This window comes from Micrasema longulum, unplaced genomic scaffold, assembly GCF_059751315.1.
Source record: "Micrasema longulum isolate JH-2025_06_02 unplaced genomic scaffold, ASM5975131v1 h1tg000502l, whole genome shotgun sequence".
Taxonomy (NCBI): Eukaryota; Metazoa; Arthropoda; class Insecta; order Trichoptera; family Brachycentridae; genus Micrasema; species Micrasema longulum.
In genome coordinates, this window is record NW_028277699.1 from 461,876 (window position 1) to 483,034 (window position 21,159).

The 21,159-nt window shown below is 31.0% G+C and overlaps 1 protein-coding gene across 1 annotated transcript in view; it reads left to right on the forward strand.

The window, feature by feature from the left end:
- Nucleotides 1-21,159, forward strand: part of LOC148281035 (uncharacterized) — a 585,537-nt gene that overhangs the window by 206,936 nt on the left and 357,442 nt on the right. The window contains exons 7-12 of the mRNA XM_088227431.1: nucleotides 8,602-8,715; nucleotides 11,332-11,447; nucleotides 15,945-16,111; nucleotides 17,195-17,227; nucleotides 19,097-19,197; nucleotides 20,989-21,073. Coding sequence (XP_088083557.1) covers nucleotides 8,602-8,715; nucleotides 11,332-11,447; nucleotides 15,945-16,111; nucleotides 17,195-17,227; nucleotides 19,097-19,197; nucleotides 20,989-21,073 — 616 coding nt within the window. The remainder of the gene's footprint in view (nucleotides 1-8,601; nucleotides 8,716-11,331; nucleotides 11,448-15,944; nucleotides 16,112-17,194; nucleotides 17,228-19,096; nucleotides 19,198-20,988; nucleotides 21,074-21,159) is intronic.

Here is a 21,159-nt window from a genome sequence, read left to right on the forward strand (position 1 = left end):
CTATACACACATAGAGTAATGTGACGTCACCAATATCGTTGCATTCATACATCTTTTCATGCACGCACGCCAAGTTCTATCATTTATCTACGAAAAATTACTATTAACTTTATATCAAGATGTGTTGGAATTGTTAAAGAAATGATTTTTTTCTGCTGCGGTTTTCGACAGAAAAAATATGCGGGAGCGACACGTTCACTTCGTGCAAATCGCTACTGTCACAGGGTCTACGCCGATTCAAACTAGAACTATGCAGACGCGCACGGGGTTGGGGGTGTTAATTGTTCAATAAAGTCTCGGAAAAATGTATTCTCCTACAAATTACTGTTTACACGTTGACGACAAAATACAACAAATGTATTAATGATTCAATGGGATTGCATAATATTTAGATTACTACGCATATTTTAAACATAACTTTATATATCTCATTAGATTTTTTGTGTGTCCCTTTTATACTCTTCGTTACTAAATGTTACTGTTTTTATTTTTATTTTATTTTATTTTTGCACCACAACAGGCCAGGAGGCCCAATTACAGTGTTGAATTACATCACAAAACACCCAGGCTTGAAAAAAATCACATTTAATTTTTGTGTTCTCACCAGGAATCGAACCCGGAACCTTCCGTCTGTGAGTCAAGCGTCTTGACCACTAAACCACGGAGGCCGCCTAAAATTTCCAAAATTTTCTCAATTATATCTATCTCAAATGTAAAGTTTTCCTTTATTTTTTATATTTGTATTCCTTCCGTTTTCCCTTATGAATAAATACATCATTTATCTAATCATCAATTAATTACTTGGGTGTATAACAAATATATTGGACAAGGGTTCAGCAAATTATTGAACGGAATTGAATTTGAAATTATTATTAAATCCATAAGACAAATACTGCATGACATTTGTATGTTTTTTGTTGACAATAAAAAATAATTTCCATGTGCTGACTAAAATAAACGTCATGTTTTAACAAATTTTGCAGATATGCTTGTTAGTTACATCATATCTATTAAACATGGAGTTTTTTATTCATACTTAAACAATTATTTACTATTTTTATTTTTTTAATTAAACTGATGTTTTATCTGGTTTTACTGGTTTCAGATAAATTCATATTATAGTCTAGGGTACAATTTTGTACTTAGAGTACTAAAGTACTAATTTGTTAATAAACTAAAAGTGAAATTATCACGAAGTGTTTCATTATTTATTTTTTTCATGTTTTTTTGTGGCCATGGGGGCGGAATTGTAAATAGCTCACTAATAAAAAATGATATTTACTTGCGATAGAGTGGGGTTCAAACCTCGGACCTCTGATCTTTGAGATTATTACCCTTGCCACGAGACCACATTATCGTGGAATCTCACCGCATAGAGTTCGGGTATATATATTTTTTTACTTAAGGCTTTTGCCATTCTGACTGTGAAATAAAACCAGAATCCTGAACGAATGCTTTTAAATTTCGATGGCTGCTCTCAGGTAGGAATCCTGAATAAATCGAGTGGAGATAAGTCTTTTTCGTGTAATATTGGTGCACTTGTTTGCCATTCTAAAGGTCCTGTGTTCGATTCCCAGCAGGGTGGACGTGAGGCATTAATAATAAAAAAATCTTTTAAAACCACAATATTAAAAAATATACATATGGCCAAAATTTAAAAAAAATATCTATAAAATCACAAATGTTCTGTACATTGTGATGGGGAAATTCCAGGGGGCGAAGCACCTACCTGAACTTTTCCATCTACTGACCAGATGAGCCAAGTAAAACATGAGACCAAAAAACTTTTACCAAAACAAACCCCTTCTATCAAACTATGCATCACATTTAAATGAATTTAAGCATACTTCTGATAAAACAAAAAACATAAAAATTTTACATGTAGGACATAAAGGTCAAAAGTTAGATAGATTAGAAATTTTAGAAATAAATAGGATAAAAAATAATTGCGATAGAATTTTAATAAATCAGCAGATAGAATTTAAAAACTCACCCTTATTAGCCCCTTTAGTGAGACCCTGTACATTGTAATAAAATAATTAATATATTATATATAATAAAATATTTTCTTAAAGTACACCGCCGCCAACACATGTTTCAATAATTTGTCTCACTCTGTTCCATTACAATATTGCGTATTGTATCTTTTTCAACTTATTTTAAATGTACCTACACTGAAGATAATATTTAGTTTTATAAATTACACTGTATAATATTCACCAGTCTAAAGATGCTCATTAGAGAGTGAAAGCGCTAATTGGTCAAAATAAATAAGTGGAAGTGTACCAAGTATTTTTAAAATTAATAACTTATATGGAAATATAAGTTATTAATTACATCATAACAATGGAATTCCATCGAGAATTGTCAATAAATAATTTTAATGAAATATATTTATGTACCTTATTTTTTGGACCGTAAGACGCACTTTTTGACTGAAAATTCAATCAAAAACTGGAGTACGCATTATGGTCCAATGCGTCTTATCGTCGGCAAAATATGCTAGATAAATAAATTTAAAAAATGCAAAATAATAAAACCAAGGTACACATTACCAAAAGGTGGACTTATTGCCGCTGGCTATTTCTTAGAGTCTAACCAAGAGTTCATTTTCAAATATAATAATAAAAATGATAATAAAAATATAAAATAAATGAAAAGTTGAGAAAAATAAAGCTTTAAAATATAACATTGGGTTTGGTGCTTAGTGGGTACATTAAATCAATTTAAATTCACTGTGTTACATTATCTAAATATTCATTTTTACTGTAGTAACATTTATCTATTAAGAACATTTTTAACACTCTTGAATAAAATTTTATACATTTGATTATCTTTTTTTGAAAAGTTTATTTGATACTTTCACTGCCATGCATATGGGCCGGGCCCCTTTAATAAATGATTTTGTCGCCAATGGAATTTTGAATTTACTTTTGTTTCTAGTATTTTAAACTTAACTATTTTCTTATTTACAAAAATAATCTGGTCTTCATTTTACAATAAAACAAAGTTTCACGATATAAATGCCCGTTAACGTGAATAATATTTAAGCTTATAAAAATTGGCCTGCATGTTGCTAGGCATTTTCTTAACACATTTTTTTTAATTATAAAAACATTATGTACATTGGTAGATTTACCGCAAAAAATAATACCATGTTTCAAAATTGAATAAGCGTATGCATAATAAGTGGACACAACACATTTATTATTTGCTGTTTTTTTCCGGTTATCTCATACAAATACATTATATTTTTATTTATGTAATTGTTACATATTTAATTATTTAAAACAGCAATAAACATTGAATTATTTGAACATTTGATTAATTGAGTCATAAAAGTATACATTCATATTTTTATGTTTCTGCTGGTGAGTCGTCTAAACTGCCTAACTAAGAATATCTTTCCCGTTCTAAGGCTGTAAATTATGTATCTTTTAAATTCATATTTGCCATATATATAGTTGGATAATTTATATAGCGCCGTTTTTGTGAAAATCACCTCAAGAGCGCTGTACAATTAATAAATATTCCAGTACGTCTTGCAGCTACAGAGCGCATGGACGGTTAGGATTCTAGTTCCTCGTTTTCAATTAAGATCAATCAAAAGTTAAAACAAATAGAAACTAGATTACAGAACGTCTTACAGCTACAGAGTGCATAGACAGTTAGAAATTTAGCCCCCATTTACACATTTTAAAAATTGACAAATAAATTGAGTGTATTAATGATAATACAAAAATAATAGTAATATGAATAATAAAAAGGAGTAAGATTACAACGCGTCTTGCAGCTACTAAACGCATAGACGATTGGAATTCTAGACCCCATTTACAAAATGTAGGTATTTTAAAGTTGATATATGAAAGATAGATAACCAATCATCGTGCAGCTACAAAGCGCATGGACGAGTGGAATTCCATCAAAGTTAGAATGATATCAATAAATTTACAAAAAATAGAGCACAGTAGCAAGTTCGTCAAGTGTTCATGCCAAGAAATAAGCAATAAAAAACAAAATAAATAAAGCACTGTATCAACTCCATGGTTAACAAAGGGAGATAGATGTCTGAAGAGAATCTTTTGTAGATACCGTCAACATGTGGCCCACTGGCTGCTGGAGAATTTCTGGAAACACACGTGTGTAGACTGGGGAATTATGCCTATTGTTCCAACGACTTGGTGTCCATTTTGGTCCGTATTATTTCATTTTATGAGACGCAACATTCATGTTCAATTCATTTTTAACATGAATATTACACAAACGCGTGTATGAGCGGTTTGATTTATCATTTTGTATGTTATTAGAAGGCAGATATTTGAAATATTATGTATTTATCAATAAATGTTAGTTCACTTTTAGTAGCACTGTTGTCATTTATTAATTATGTGTGTATGGGTGATGCATTCTTAAACAGTTTTGATGATTCACATAAAATTTTATGATTTAAAGGTTACAGCCGCACTATTTTTTGAAAGTTTCCATTGTTCACTATTTGTCACATATTTTGTTAAGAATAAAGTATAAAACAATGCTATTAAATAAATAGTCTTCTTTTTTCCACTGTTTGTCTAAAACATGACTACATCACTACACACTAACGACTTATAAACATTAACTCATTGTTTTCTAACATATAACAACTTATTTTTTAATTTATGATAAGATCGTAAGCTGCGGTTGGAGAGAAACTATATTTCATCCATGAATATCATTTACTTCAACATTTTTTTTTATCCATTTAGATAGTTTTTCATACTTAAAGTTAAGTCATAATTTATTGAAAATTATTTATAAATGAGATACACGTATTAACAGTATCATTATACGAGCATACAAAATAATAATATGTTTATATAAGCCTTACTTCCAGATTTCAAAGTAAATAATTAAGATACCACTAATTCCTTAATTCTAAGTCATTACCAATAAAACTAAAAATTAACTTACGTCATTGTACATCTGAAAACAATTTTTCTGACTCCCCCCGACCAATACATATGAAAAATGCAGGCAACACCTTTCAATCAGGCTGGCAATCCCATATTTTAGCGACTACAGTCTTTACGTGTTCTTTTTTAGTTTAAGCGGTTATCCAGTTTAATACTTAAAATAGGAATGTGATTTCATATGTTGTTTAAACTCCAAAGTTGCTTTGTTTTTGGACTGGCACCTTAAGCGTAAGACTGATCAGCTTACCTTCATGTAACAGATTATCGAAATACGCAGTATGGTTTACAACATCCTTACAAGCAGTGTCCTATGCACAAAAGGAAATGATAAGTTTTTAGTCTCCCTAACCACCCTTTCAAATATTATAATGGATTGAAATGAAATTAGCAACACTAATGCCCATATTCAAAGACAAAAGGCAAGCGGAGGAAAGTATATTTTATATTATATGCAGGGAATAATTTATAGGATAATAGAATGTACTTTTGTCACTTTGAGTTTTACCTCTAAATATGGGCATGAAAATAATTTGAATGATTTTTTTATCATAAAATAAAAATAATAAAACAATTTCATTTTGACCACTAATTATTAAAATGTTATTTTTATTATCACTGACCGGTTTCAAAGCAAACATGCTTCTTCGTTAAAGTTTACGTAACTAATTAATTATTTCTTATTTTATTTTTATCATGTCAACTAAATACTACACGTGGACCCATAAAATCAAGTCTTTTTTTTTTCCTTGCAAGGAAAAAAGATTAAGGGTGGTAATTTGATATCAGTATTTTCGAAGCTATCATTTTACAACTTCCGTTTTTTAAATGACTCAATAAAATTAAGTGATTTTGAAGTATATGGAGTTGTGCAGAGAAACATTCTGTAAGAAGTTTTTAAATGAAATCTTAAAGATACATTTTTCTCAGTTAATATCTCTGGGGAGAGTTGTTCAGAACACTAGGTAAAGTTTATAACAAAACTTCACGAAACACAATAACACTAACAATGTATTAGTAGATGCATGAAACTTTCACAATTATTATATTATATAATATTTGTATGTCAAACTAAAGCTAAGGTACTCTTTCGTGAACAATTGCCGAAGTTTACCTGAACGTTCGGGAAAAGTAAGTTCCTTTATACAATACACTATGCTTTACTGAATAGGATTCAGTCCAGGCGAATGCAGAACATAATTTTCTCAAATAAAATATTACCAAATTCTTGGACAAGTGTTTTTGACTCAATGGCTGCTTTCAGAAGAAAATTCTGAAGAAGAAAAGTCCGCTTCATAGAGTAGTGATAAGCGTATTTGCCTGCCATGCTTGAGATCCTGGGTCCAATCACTGGGAGAGTTAACATTAAATATTTTTTTATAAGGTGGTTTAAAACTACAGTATTCAATTGTTTATTAAGCCTAAGACTCATCATCTTACCTTAGTGTTACACATGATCGAGATACACTGCATACATTTTTCCAACACATTGATTACCCTATGTACCAATATGTGTGGATTAGGTCTAATAATGATGATAATGATGATGATATTTTCCATACTTGAATAAACCCAACACAGTGAACGAATATATTTTTATGTGCTTAACTTTTGTTTTATGTACTAAATACATAATTTAATTTTAAACGCATTTTTAAAATTATTACTTGCAGTTATTGATGTCTCGTCTCTCTTGTGTTATGTCTTATCTCTCAAAGTGGATGACACAGCTGGCACACGCGCTAGCACCTACACTGGCGTGCAGTCCGTCTGTTGTCGGTTTCCAACACACATTAAAGGGCTCTGGCCGAGAACTAGTATTCGCATCCACACGTTGGCCAGTGTTAAGTGCTCCATGAACTACCGGAGGCCCTTTCCGGATTTTTTTTCGGATGCGATTTTTTGTGCCCTTTTGACGTCTGCGGTTTTGTTACCAATACGAGCGCCAGCGTACGGCTAAGGCATTAGACAGCGCAGCGTGTGGAGCTACATTTTCACATCTGTACACGGTACTTCATAGTCTTAAATCTATACTATACATGCCAAAGCATGTAGTGTATATGTATGCAAGTGCATTTATACATCCAAGGATGTAAAATTTCATCAGAAAATAGCTTACCTCTTCTTTCACATTCTTAAAGCACCCTCTTAATTTCCATGCATAATTATTTCATCATTACAAACTCGTAAAGTGTGAAATCTTATCCGATCCACTATCAAAGATGTTCTGGTCTAGTCACCACATTACATAACACATAAGTTTAATTGAATCTGTGCAAAAAAATTATTCGTGATAATAATAATAATAATAATTATGGATAACTTATATAGCGCCATTTTCGTAATATAATACCTCAAAGGCGCTTCTCACATTTACACGAACAATCCTTTAATTATTATATACCGAATGGTTTCTTCCGTTAGACAAAATTAAAATTTGTACGCTACTTCTAAAAATGGTTTTCGTTTTAGAGAACTTAATATGTTTATCCCGGACATTGAACATTTGAAAAGTAAACAAGTATAAAAAACATCAATTTCATCCGATGATCTTATTTCTTTTTTTTATTTATTCGTCTTCTAAAAACTAGTGTGTCCATACATTACTGAAACACAAGTCGCAATTCATTAGACTAGGAAATAATATAGTAAGAGTTAATTTCGATTAGCCAATAAATCTGTCAGCTTACAAAATTAATTTGTACATGTAGACAAATAAATAAATATCAATATTTATTTATTTATTTATATACATCAACGGTTCAAAGAACCTTTTACAAAAAAATGATTTACAGAAATAATCATAGCAGTGCACAGTGATTATTTAGTTCGTAATGGGAAATAATTAAATAATTAAAACTTAATCATTTAGTGAACATATAATACAAAAAACAAAAAGTAAAAAAAAAGCAAAACATCTCTAAATAAAAGATAACAATAAGCATCAGAAAATCTTATGTTCTAAATATAAATATAAAACAGTAAAGTTGAGAATAACCCGATAATAATAATTTTAAAAAATTGATACAGCATTAGTACTTTATAAATTATAAGTCTTTTAGAGCAATAAATAAAAATAATAAAAGTAAAACTTAATTTGACGAAAAAAATTCCTTTATTTGGTGAAATTATTATCACCAGTTGGTTGGAAGAAGTTGCCATTTAGCAATAAATCCACAAACGTACAATTGAAATTATGTCTAGCACATTAAAATAAAGAAATGGAATATCTCGTATTTCAGGAAACAAAGTTAAACTTAATATTATTAATGTTAAAACATTTAAATAAATGTTATTAAATAATTGTACATAACCATTAACCGACATTTCTATGTCTACCGGTTTTGGAACGTACCCGTCTTTTCGTCAAGATACCTATCAAGCCAACATGCAAAACCCACTATACACCTTCACCATATTTGTTGCACAAAAATATAAAAATATGGTGAAGGTGTATAGTGGGTTTCGCATGTTGGTTTGGTTATTGTCCTGACAAAGAGACGGGTACGTCTCGAAACTGGTAGATATGGAAAACTCGGTATGTGGTTATATACAAATATTTAATAACATTTATTAAATTTAAAAGTATATTTAAAAATAAATCCATAAATTTTCTAAAAATTAAAATGTGTGTTATTTTGTTTCTTTTCAGATGCTGAAGGAACAGAAGCTGCGGAGTTACAAAGGAAATTGGACCTCCTGAACAGCCTCGCCGGCCAAGAACGGGCTGACCAGGCCAGGAGACAAATGCAGTATACGGCAAATTGTAAGTAGATATCAGAATATGTTTTCTTGCACCAAACCAAAAAAAGAACTTGTTCATTCAGGTTTGCAATTGTCTCTTTTTTTCTGCGTGCTTTTAAGAACCTGAACCCTGGATAATTTTGTTTGGTTTTTAGATTTTTTTTTTATGTGACTCGCTTGTTGAAAGTTAAAACATACATGCATAAACTAAACAACACAAAGAGATAGTCAAGTTTTAATAAAATAATACACATTCTAAAAATAATCAAATAAATTTACACAAATAAAATAATATTGTCCGTTCCATATACTCATTTAGTCCATTAAAGGCTTTTTTTAGAAGTACTACAATTTATTGTCCGTCATGTTTAGGACATTGTCAGGTAAAATATTGTTGAAGCGAACGCAGCACCCCCACAAACGATGTGCTTGCCTTACATAACTTTAATTACGGGATAAATTCAATTTAATTCAGTGCCTGAAATATATTTCCTTAAATAGGAAATTGTTAAGTGGTAATTTAAATCATATTAGCAATAGATCCGGTAGTGTACTGTCAGTTTCAGGATGCAGAACTAAATTCGCACAGAGGCACGCACTCCTTACATATTAGTACAAGATCCTTCAATCTTCTTAGTAGGAATTACAAAACATTAAATCTCTGGTACAGTTTAAAGTAGGTTTGAGGTCTTGGGTTAGCATGGAAGAAACGGATAGACACATTTAAAAAAAATAAAAAAATAAAATGCATATTGCAAATAAATCATGTTTTTGTAATATCAACATATTTTAATTTTGTTTTTCTTTTCTTTTATTTTCATGGTCATGTCATATCATATTAATTTAAAAAAGAAATGGCCCACGCTCAGACGCCGAAGACTTTGTGGGCATTTTATGTTATTGGTCAATTTTATGATGTATTTTTTCACATTTTAAGTGTATTTTTGTTTTTATATTTCTATGCATGAAAAAATAAACAAATACAAAAATTAAAACTACTAATTTGTATTTACTTCTGATATTAAAATTATGTTTATTGCTATTTTTGGGAAAGAGATATTTATTTTTTTGCGTAAAAATAAACACTTTATTTTTATAAATATACCGATTATTTAAAGTCATAATGCTAGTTTTTTTACTTGTTTTTGGATTGATGGCTACTCTCAGGTGAACATCCTGAAAAACGAAATGAATTGGCAATACGTCTGCCTCGTGGTTTAACCATGCTTTAAATCCTAGTTTCGATTCCTGGCAGAGTGGACGTAAAATATTGATTTCTAAGCTCATTCAACACTGCAATATGTAACAGTTCTTGAATTTTACCTAAATTGTGAGAATTTTTCCATACCAGGGGTTTGATTTCCGGTTAAACAATAATTAATCGCGATTTTTTAAAATTTCACTCTCCAAAATGTGTTTCTCTCTGTTGCAATATATTTAACATAAGCGTCTGTTAAGCTATACATTGTCTTTAGACAGGATCTAACCACCCTTAATAACACCATTCTATCTTTTTTCTGTTTTCTGATACTGGTTCCTGTACCTATTAATTTAAATGAAAACGCAAGCCTTCCTGAGGAATAAACCCTTTAAGGGAATTTTCCCGATAAAAGTTTCGAGTGGTTTACAAGATAAATAGGTTGAAAACCGCTTTCTCTGTGTTTTTTCACATGAGTTTATGGCCCCCGTGGTTTAATAGTCTGCTTGTCTCACGCATGAAGGTTTTGAGGTCGATTACCGGTTGGATCACATTAACAAAACTTATTTTTCAAATATTTACTTAACTTCACTTTCATTTTTTTTTCCTTCTTGGTTCTTAAACTTTTGTTACATATAATGTTTTCATATAAACAAGTATATTACAATAGAGATGAATAACATTTAAGATAAGGTAATATGGAAGTCTAGGCATCTACAAGGCTTATGACCTGTCAATGGCTGGTTTAAGTGGCCACTTTACACACTGTGTAACATTTACCATTTTGCCTATTTTTGAACATCTATATTCCTTCAATTCTTTCATCTGTTGTTGTTTGTGAAGTTAAAGAATCTCACCTGCATAAATAAAGGTTTCAGCTATTTCTTTTAAAAAGGATGCTAGTCTGAAACATTAAAGATTGTCTCTTTTTAATGTTCCATTCGAAAAAAATAATTACTTTTTTTTTAAATTTGGCACGAGGAATGTTCTTTTGAAGTTTTGAGGTCTGGCCCTGAAACAGTGTTAATGTAAATATGTAATCTCATTTCTGTCATATTTCAACGTACTGACAATTTATCACAATCAAACTCCTATCCATACCTTATGGTGCATAGGATGCTGTATTCGTAAAATAAAAGCAACGTGTTTCGATCATCTATTACATGAAGGTAAGGTGATCAGTCTTTCGGTTCAGGTGCCACTCCGGGAAATTTAAATATTGCAGTGTAAAACGACCACGTAAACAAATATTTGTTGATCGTCCTAGGAATTGCGAATGCGCTTACCACTATACTATAAATTGGACTTCTTCCCACTCCAATACATCACAAAAGCAAATATATTGTTTACACCATGATCACCATATGGGCGTAGGCATCCTGATCCAACAATCATTGTATTCGAATTGCTCTTTGTGAATGATATACATAATGTTTCCAGCTGGATACTCCGAAGACTCTGACTACACGTCAGACCTCAACTACCCAGTAGGACAGCATCCAAATTCTAGTGCTTCTCAATTTAAGGCTGCCGCTCACCAGCTTCACACTCCACAAGTAAGTTTTTTTTTAAATCCTAAGCTTACAATTTTTTCCTTCTTTCCCTTATCTGCATCAGCTCCTAAGTGGAGAATGTGGACATAACCAGACGCCTCCAGAAGACTATCGCCAGCCAGTAATCTCGCCTCCTCTCACGTTAATCCCGCTTTCCTCAGTTCCACCGAATGTCGTCATCGATGGCGCTGCAAGACGGCGGGAACCCGCAGGTGAGAAGAGGCAAATTTTTTTAAGGGTCTTCACATCTGCGGGCAACAAAGTGAAAAAACATTTTATATTTCCTTTCCAAAAAAGTATTGCAATAAATCGCAATCTTTGTACCCAACTTTCTAAGGAGAAGAGTCCAACCATGTCTACATGCATTTGGACATCTAAATGTTATTGATTTACCTAATTTATCTTAAAACAGTTGCACTAAAAAGGTCTCGTTAAATAATTCTTGCATTTTTGTCAAAATAGAATGGTGTTGCAAAAAAAATGTAAGATAAAACAAAAACGCATACATATTTTTCATTTTAAACTTTTTTAACACCATTTTTTGTTGTAACTGTCTCTTGTTTACAAAAATAGTTTAATCGTTTATTTTAATTGTTCAATTCAAACATATTTTGGGAAGTTTGTAAATTTTAAGTTAAAATTATTATACCTAGTCAAAAAAACAGCCAATTTTTTTCTTATTAATTGGGGACTAATACAAGTTCCCGCAATTTCATCGTTTTCAAAAATTGATGCTTTATCTAGAAATATCAGTAAAAAACATATCGTTGAAATTATTGTCCGTGGCTAGCGACTACTTCCCCCCATCTTTCCAGCAGCATACGAATACCATATCGAAAGAACGACTCATCTTTCGAGGTAATCTACAAATCAAACTATTTTTTAGCGTCTTTACAAGAATGAAAGTACTATTCAACCAAGTTATTAGTCGTTGATTGGAATAAGTAGTAAATAGAAAGAGCAATGCCCGATAAATACAGCACGTGAAGTAGGATTTCCGATTTGAGTGTTTCCAAGTATGTTTTGACAGGCCTTGCAACAAGTGGCCGAGCGTTTTCATGCTGCAAAATAACTTAACCTTGTCTTTCCTCGTATTGCGGCCATTTTTTCTTCACTGCTCAGCTCAAACGCATCAATTTATTGTAATCGATAGTGATCTTCCGTAATGGTTTCGTCGGCTTGAGGAGCTCATAATAAACTACGCCCAGCTGATCATGGCGCAGAGCAGATAACGATAATGATGATGTTTGGTCATGTTCTAACAGAGCACAGTCACCGTAATTCTGCACACGATTTCTATGTGCTTTAGCTGCAGGTTTTTTTTTTAAAGTAATACTTAAAAATAGTTTTGTCTTCAAAGTTTTAAAAAATTATAATAATCTTTTTAATGAACTAAAACTATTAAAAAGAATATAAAAAAAATAATTTTTAACTTAATCTAAAGAAATATTTTAAACTCGTGTAAAAACGACATTTAATTTTAATTAGTAAGAATTTATTATTGTTTTATGTTTTTTCTTTATATATCCTATGTTTTTCTTTTTTTGTCGTGTACTCGTATTTAAAATGATATAAACTCTTATCAATAAACAACTAAAACAGTGTAAGTCACTCTCCAAGCACTAGAGCTAGTCTCTTTTTTTGGAGAGTTACAGTGATAACATTTACTAGATGTGTAAAAGTAGATATATTTAGAATTTTACAAAAACGTGTACTTTTTATGAAATTTATGAATAAAAATAAAAAAATAAAAAAAATTCCCCTCAAATATTATTTTTTGGCACGAAAATTGGCACGTTTAACGCTATGAAATAATATGTTGTTTACACTTTGGCGGAATAACATGTACTGTTATTTTTAGCCTATTAGTAAAGCCTCGCGATAAAATTGGCCGTAGTAATGTTTGAAGTTAAAGGGCCAAGATTAATCCATTTTTTGGTAAAAAGAGATAACTTTTTCAAGTCCCTTTATATTTTCCTTGCTCGTTAGCTTTAGTCCTGTTTTATGTAATATGACTAACATTCTGAGAGCATTTGGTACAATTTTGGGAGTAATCTTGCTTGATTAAATAGTACAATTCATATAACACGGAACATAACGCCTGCGCTAACAGACTGAAGAGACCGTAAATCATACCATATAAACCATTTGTATGATAAAATCTCGGAGAAATATTAAACTTATATAAACCACATAGAATCATAATTTCATCATCATAATAATTACTTTTAGGCATTAATTCATAGAGCTTATGGCCTGTCGTTTACTTTACGCACTGTGTAACTACTATATCGTCGATGTTCAGGCAAAAATCACTAGCCCTGAAAACATCATTTGGAGAAATTACAATTCGAAAGTTTGAAGACCATGCTGATTTTTTTTTTTTAATTTTATGGGTTTCTTGTGTTGAATATAATTCATTTATGTCTTTATAATAAATTCCAATGATAATTCAACAATGTTTGAGTATGTCCAAATGCTTGCAGACTGGCTGGATTTTCTCCCTAGGGAGTTGTTCATTTTAAATTTATTGCAACAGAGAGGGAAAACATTTTGGTGAAGGGAATATGGAAGTCTGGGCATTTACTGGGCTAATGACCTGTCATTGGCTGGTTTAAGTGGCCACTTACTTTGACTTCCATATTCCTTTCTCAAAAATGTTTTCCCTCTCTGTTGCAATAAATTTAAATTCCAATGATAATTTTTCCTTCTGGTACATTTTAAAATATCCCAAATTATGTTCATGATGCAAGTAGGCTTAAATTTGCTTAAGTGACTTTAACCTCTTTATTATCTGGACAATACAAGCTATAAGAATTAATGAAAGGAATGAAATATTAGGAATAATTATTATAATGTTGAGGTAAAATATATTATATTTTATGTTAAGAAATATTTTTTAACATGTTTTAATATATCATAATTTAAAGTCACATAGCAGAAATCAAATAGTTCGGATTTACGTAACTTTTTTCTCACTTAATTACCTAGGTAACGTTTGTCTCTTAAGGCCGGTTGCATCGACAAAAGTTAAGTTAAAGTCAGGGCTAAAGTCAAATAAAAGTTACTTTTATGTCGAAATGCGTTGCATCAAAAAAAGTTAACTAAATATTAACAAAAAAGTTACTTTTATTTGACCGGCCGCCAGGGGACCGTTTAAAGTTAAATGCGATCTGCCATCTGTCAAAAAAGCGTCGTGAGTGTTGAAATCTATTGATCGATCTGTGAAAAGTTGCACAAAATGTCAATTTTATCTGATTTTTCGTCTTCGGATGACGAATTTATCATCGAGTATATTGTAAACCGAAAAAAAACTGTTCAAACCACGAACGGACCATTTTTTTGTTGGAAGAGTCCGACTTTATCACAAGATTTCGAATGTAAAAAAAGTGAAGAACTAATAATTATTTTAATTTTTAATTGTTCATTATTTTTCAAAACACAGGACTTGATCATCAGCGGCGTGGTGTAAAATAAACCCTAATCATGACTGTATTGAAATGCTGTTTATTTATTTTTAAATAGAGTTAGATTGAGCTCAGCTAACTCTTTCTGGCCATTTAAGGCTGCAATAGTTGCCCGAAAAATGTCATTTTTTTGCTCTATTTCTAGAGTAAAAAGTTCTTCATTTTGTTTTAGCTTTTGCTCTTTTAATTTTTTATCTAGTTCAAAAAGAACGATGTCCCTTTTGCTCTTTTCTTCTCCGAATGCACAGTGTTGCTTCGCCCTTTTGCACACACTGAAAATTGGAACGAAATTTGAACGTTTGTGCCCAAAGACGCGTCGCGGGGCATGTGTATTGCTACATATAAATAAACAAATACGTGCTTGCGCAAAAATCCCAACAATTTTTAGGGTAAAACTTGAACCTTTACAGTGGCAACATTCTTAACTTTAACTTAACTAAAATAATGTTGATGCAACGGATTTTTTCAGTTACCAGATTTTGAGCATTAACTTAGTTTAAATATTTAACTTTTAACTAAATTTATACCAACTTTGATGCAACCGGCCCTAAAAACCATAAATTAACACTTCAGATTGCATATTAAACTCGAAACTGTAAGTTTTAGGGTTATTGACTTTTGCCGAACCGGTGACGATATAATATATATATATATAAATATGTATATATAAATATAAATATGTACATATAAATAAATATGTATATATAAATATATATATATGTGTGTGTATTACTGACTTTTATTATAATATTTACCATATTGATGTGCCATATATATGTTTTTTTAAATATTTCTCATAATTATTTTTTGTGTTTCTAATCCTATATTTGTGGTGATTTACTCATGTGTCTGTGTCATATAATTGCTCGTCCCATCTCAACACAGGACTTTCAGTCCCATGGAGTTGGGACTTATTGTCTCAAAAAATGTACAATAACCTTATTTTTTGTAAATAAATAAATATATTTGTATTACTAACAACCGTGATTTCAAAAAAAACTTTTTGATCCTAACCGAGTAGTTAAAATTTCAGCGTTCGCTGGAGACGTCTCGAGAGAACTCATACGAGCGAGATGAAGTTATGTATGGGAACATGAGAGGGGTTCACGATGACGGGTACGGGGGTGGCCAGAGGTGGGATCCGGACCCTGAGCCCCTTTACTATAATAGCCGGCCGAGATACACCCAGGAACCAACCAGGTATCAGTTACAAAATATCTAGTTTAAATTATAAAAAAATATTTGAAGAAAAAAAATTGTTCAGGAAAAAAAAGTTTTTTGTAATATTTTTTGTTCAGTCAATGTGAACAAGTAAGAATAATATTTTCTGTATTTTATTTTGTTTAAATAATTCTGTCTAATGAAGAAAGGGGTTTTTCAATAAGAAAGTCTTTATTATTTAATGTTTTTTGCTATAAAAAAGTATTTTGAGCAATCCAAACAAGATGAGAATAGTTTATATTCAAAGAGAAATAAAAATTAATGTTTATCTGGTTTTGTAAATCGCGGATATGTTAAGTTTATAATGAAGGAAAGTTGTTTGTAAAAGGTTTTTTCTGTCAATGTTAATAAATTATATAAATAAGTGTTAAGTAAACAAGAAAGCGTATTTTAAGAATTATACAGATATGGTATAAATTTGTTTAGTCGACGCGAATAAGTAATTATTATTATTATTTAGTTGTCCAAGCTTCAATATTTTCACGAGTGATTTCCTTTATTCATTTTCATTTGTTTAACGTAATAGACTGTTCAGTACTAAATAAATTATAATTTTTTGGTCATGCATCAACAAAAAAAAACCATTTAGAAAACCATTTATTTAATCAAGACAATCAAATTAAAACAGTGCATTTTGAATACAAGTTAGTTCTACAATGCAAGAAGAACCAAAAATAGATATTGCATATTATACATATTTTAAATGTTTATTTTAAAAAGTGAATAAAATCACTTCATCCATATTTCATTGATGCGTTACAAATTCAAATACTCATAAATTTTTCAATATCGCTTTAACCTTTTTTTATTAATTCATTAAATTGTTATTTTTAGTCATTGTAATGAACCATTGAATATAATTAATTTATTATTATAGTTTTAGACGCGCTTCTACTATTTTCTTATCATCTCACATATTAATAATTGTATTCATGATTTATAATGCATTATTTACAATTTGTAAATAACTATCACAAAATTACATGAAAGACATACATTTTATATTTGTTATATGCTGTTTCGTTGTTTAGATTAACTAATTATTTATTTGGATATATGCAGACGAAGGAAATATGACTGGGAAGATGATGACAGGTGAATCACCTAGATAGCAAGCTTTTTATCATATAAAAAATAGGAATATACATATCTCGTTTTATTCCAATTAGCTTGATAGAAAATTTGCAACATTTCAATTTTACTTCACAACAATAAACAAAAATTATTACACATAAATACCAATCACATTTTTTAAATTATTGAATCCAGTATTTTTGCATGCATCTTTCTTAGTTCAGTTTTTTTGTTATAGAAATAATAAACTTGTTATACTTAAATCCATAAATTTTAAATAACCAATTAAAAACATGGTTTCATCGTTTTCCTGATATCTTCTAGACTCGTGTCTTAAATTTATATTTTTTAAATATATGAGTAGTTGAATTGAATTATTTTTCCCTATTTTTTGCCTTACTCATAAACTTGTTATAAAGTTACGCCTGGGCATAGTAGTAAAATATGGATTGGAATACCATCCTTATTATTGTAGTTAAATAAGAAAAATATTTCCATCCTAATTCTAGCACTATGCCTAGGCGTAACTTTTTACTAGGTTTATAAGAAAGGCTCTTAATTAAAAGGTTTTTCAGATCAATATTACGTATTTCATTTAGTATTTTGTGTATATTGTTTTTAAGACTTATCTGTATTATTGTTTTACAAAAATAAAACTGCTAGTCTTAAAAATGTTTTATAAGCAATGAAACCGATCACAAGATTATTATTTAAATTATAGATTTTAATTATAACTTGTTTTTCATCTCTATAATAAGTTATATTAAACTCACAACAAAAATTTTCACCAACAAACTTGAATGTTTTAGTCACGTTTTTTAGCCATCAATTTGATTCTCATTGGAAATTTTAAATTAGCAAAAGCAATGAAATATTGTTTTTTAACTAGCCAAAATGCTTAATTAATTTTTAAAATCAATGCATTCATAGCTACAGATCTAGCACAATAAATAAAGGCTTGCATTTCACGAGCATTTTCAAATTCCAATATTCATGACAAGCTTCACCATTTTAGTAGGTAATTAAGTCACATACAATTTTTAATTCAAAGCGTTTTAATTTTCAAATCATCAATTATGGTTTTAATCAATCATATTTATTAATAACACACCAACTAAGAATAAAGTATTTTTTTTAAGTTTTTACACAGTTAATCAGCAATAATATTCTTCTGTTAAGTTTAATTTTCTCAAATTAAAATTGGTTTAGTGCTGTGTTCAGAAGTATTTGTTATATATTTTTGCATAAGACTTAGCAAAGTAAAAAAATATTGTCTGAAATTTTTTTTAAATAAAATTGACAAATATTGGTATTGCTAACAAATGTACTTAAAAAGTGAGATAATAACTAAACGTTTTTATGCAGAAAGCCGAAAAAGCCACAAAGTCCACAATTAAAAAAAATTATATTGGCGTAATTGTGAGCAGTAAGTTCAATTCTATATTCTGCGAAAAGCAGCCATACCGCTTTAATACAAAAAAACTATAATAATCACATTCTATTCCCCTTGGGCTGCAACATGAAGTGTAAGACTGATCACATTACCTTATGTGTAACAAAAGTTTTCCAGATACGCTGCAATTAAATACAAGTTATGGTTCCGTAGCAGTGACTTATAGATTAAAGGCCAGAGATTTAAATCCCACTCTATCACAACATTCATAACTCGTTTTTTATAATCTAGCACTAGTTATTTACGACTTTTATGAAATGGTGGGAAAATAGAAGTATTTGGATAAAAAACAAGAATTTAAATATTATTAAGGTACCCACAAATGGGTACTTGTAGAAAAAAATCAATCAAACCGTTGTTTCTTTAAACTCTTAACGGTTTTATAAAATGAGATAATTTTAATAACGGTTTAATTTACTTTTATAACGATTTTTCAGAATGGAGGGTTGGAGACAAAATCAGTTATTGGGTCAGCATAGTATGGAGTCTGAAGCTTCATTTCATTCCGCCGTAGGGCCACCATCACGAAGAACAAGAAGTAAGAAATAAATTTATACTCACTTAAACTACATTACTCTTGAGAGTGCCACAAAAAACGATGTTTAAAATTCGCAATTCTGGACCACTGTCGCGATACAGCCCATAATACGCTGTTGTTTATAGGCGCGTGACATTTTTTTTCACATTATTGTTAGCACGTACCTTTTTTACTCACACCAACGCAACCATTTGTCAGGGGATTTCCCATTCGGCGACTCACCAGTATCTCCTTTCTCCCCTTTCCACGTAATGTACCCCACGCTCTTCCGTCTACCAGCTTTGTGTGCGTGGTAACAAGCCGCAATCCGGTAAAAACCCCAGCAGACGTGCCCGATCGCCTGCTCGTCAGGCAAGGTCACTCTCAACCAACCAAAACAAAATGTCTATCTATGTTTCAGTCGCATCATTTTTCACACTTGTAGTTTCGTGCATCTCATTTTTCATCATCATCTGCAGTTTTCATTAAAACAATTTTTCCAATTATACATTACATGTAATTTCAAACAGAGTGTAAAGTTGTTAAATTATACCGCGACTAGAACTTACTGCCTTATACACCATCTGCACGTGTAGAGTGCCTGTTTAACAGTATGACGGTCCGGTAGACGGATGGCCGAGGAGTATGCCTTATGGAGAGGGCGCAGAGGGGAAACTGGCCAGTCGCTAAATGAAAAATCCCATAACAAATGGTTGCGTTGGCGTGAATAAAAATGGAACGAGTCTGCGATAATGAGGGAATGAACGTCACGCGCCAATAGACAAAAGCATATTATGAAGATTATCAAGACACCGTAATATACCAATAGAAAACAATTAACCTAATAAAAAATACCGTTACAACTAACAAACAAACCATCACATCGTTTCTCCGTAGGGGTAGGCAGAGAAGATAGAACGCCATATCACTCTATCTTTGCATACAGACCTCGCTTCCTCTACATTCATAAATTTCCTCATACACGCACGCCGACTATTCCTACTCTTGACGTGTCAATTTTTTAGTATTTGATGGACTTGATATTGCCATGTCTTTCTCGGTCTTTCTCGTTTTCTGCATCCATCAACATTCGCATCAAGAATCCTTTTAGCCGTTCTTTCGTTGTCCATTCACTCTTCATGTCAAAACCAACGCAGCACCCCTTTCTTGATTCTGTCGATAATGCATGTCTCAGCCTTACACAGTTCACGATTCTCAACATTTGTGCACCGATCATACATCATTTTACCTCACATTCGCCCGAGGGATCGCATTTCGACAGCATTTATCGTATTTTCATAATCATTTTTTCCAATTCCACACTTTGCTACCATATATTAAAGTTGGCACTAGAACTCCATTGTTAACTGCTAGTTTAGCCCTCCTGTGATAAACATTTGTTTGCCAAAGTAGATTTTAGTGCACCGTTTACCCTGTTCCCGGCGCTCACTCTTTTTTCAATATATTTTTTGGTCTTTCGATTTCTAGTAAAAATACCCCCCAGATACACAAATTTATCTACCTGATTCAGAATATCTCTGTTCACACTGATCTCACATTAAGTTATATTTTCATCCCTTTCAAAAACCATCACTTTCGATTCATAAGCAAATCGCTTTTCTTGCATACATCGTAGACTTTTGTTACCAAGAACTGCAAGTCTTCTTTGCTCCTAGCAAGAATTATTAAAAAACGTTTAATGTTAAATAATTGTTCCGTTTTTGACTATGTTTTTTCAATCTCAAGACAACACATTTTTTTCAGTTTTTTTTACAATCATCTTTTGAAAATGTTTTTTTTCGCAATTTTTAGTTACACCAACGAGAAAACCAAGCCTGGAAAGACAGAATACTTCATATGATGAGACTTGTGATCTGACTCCTACATACACCGCAAGGTACGGAATCCAGATATTTAAAAAAAAATAAAAAAAAATTAAACAACTACATTTTTTTAACATATAGGCAATTATTACATTTTTAC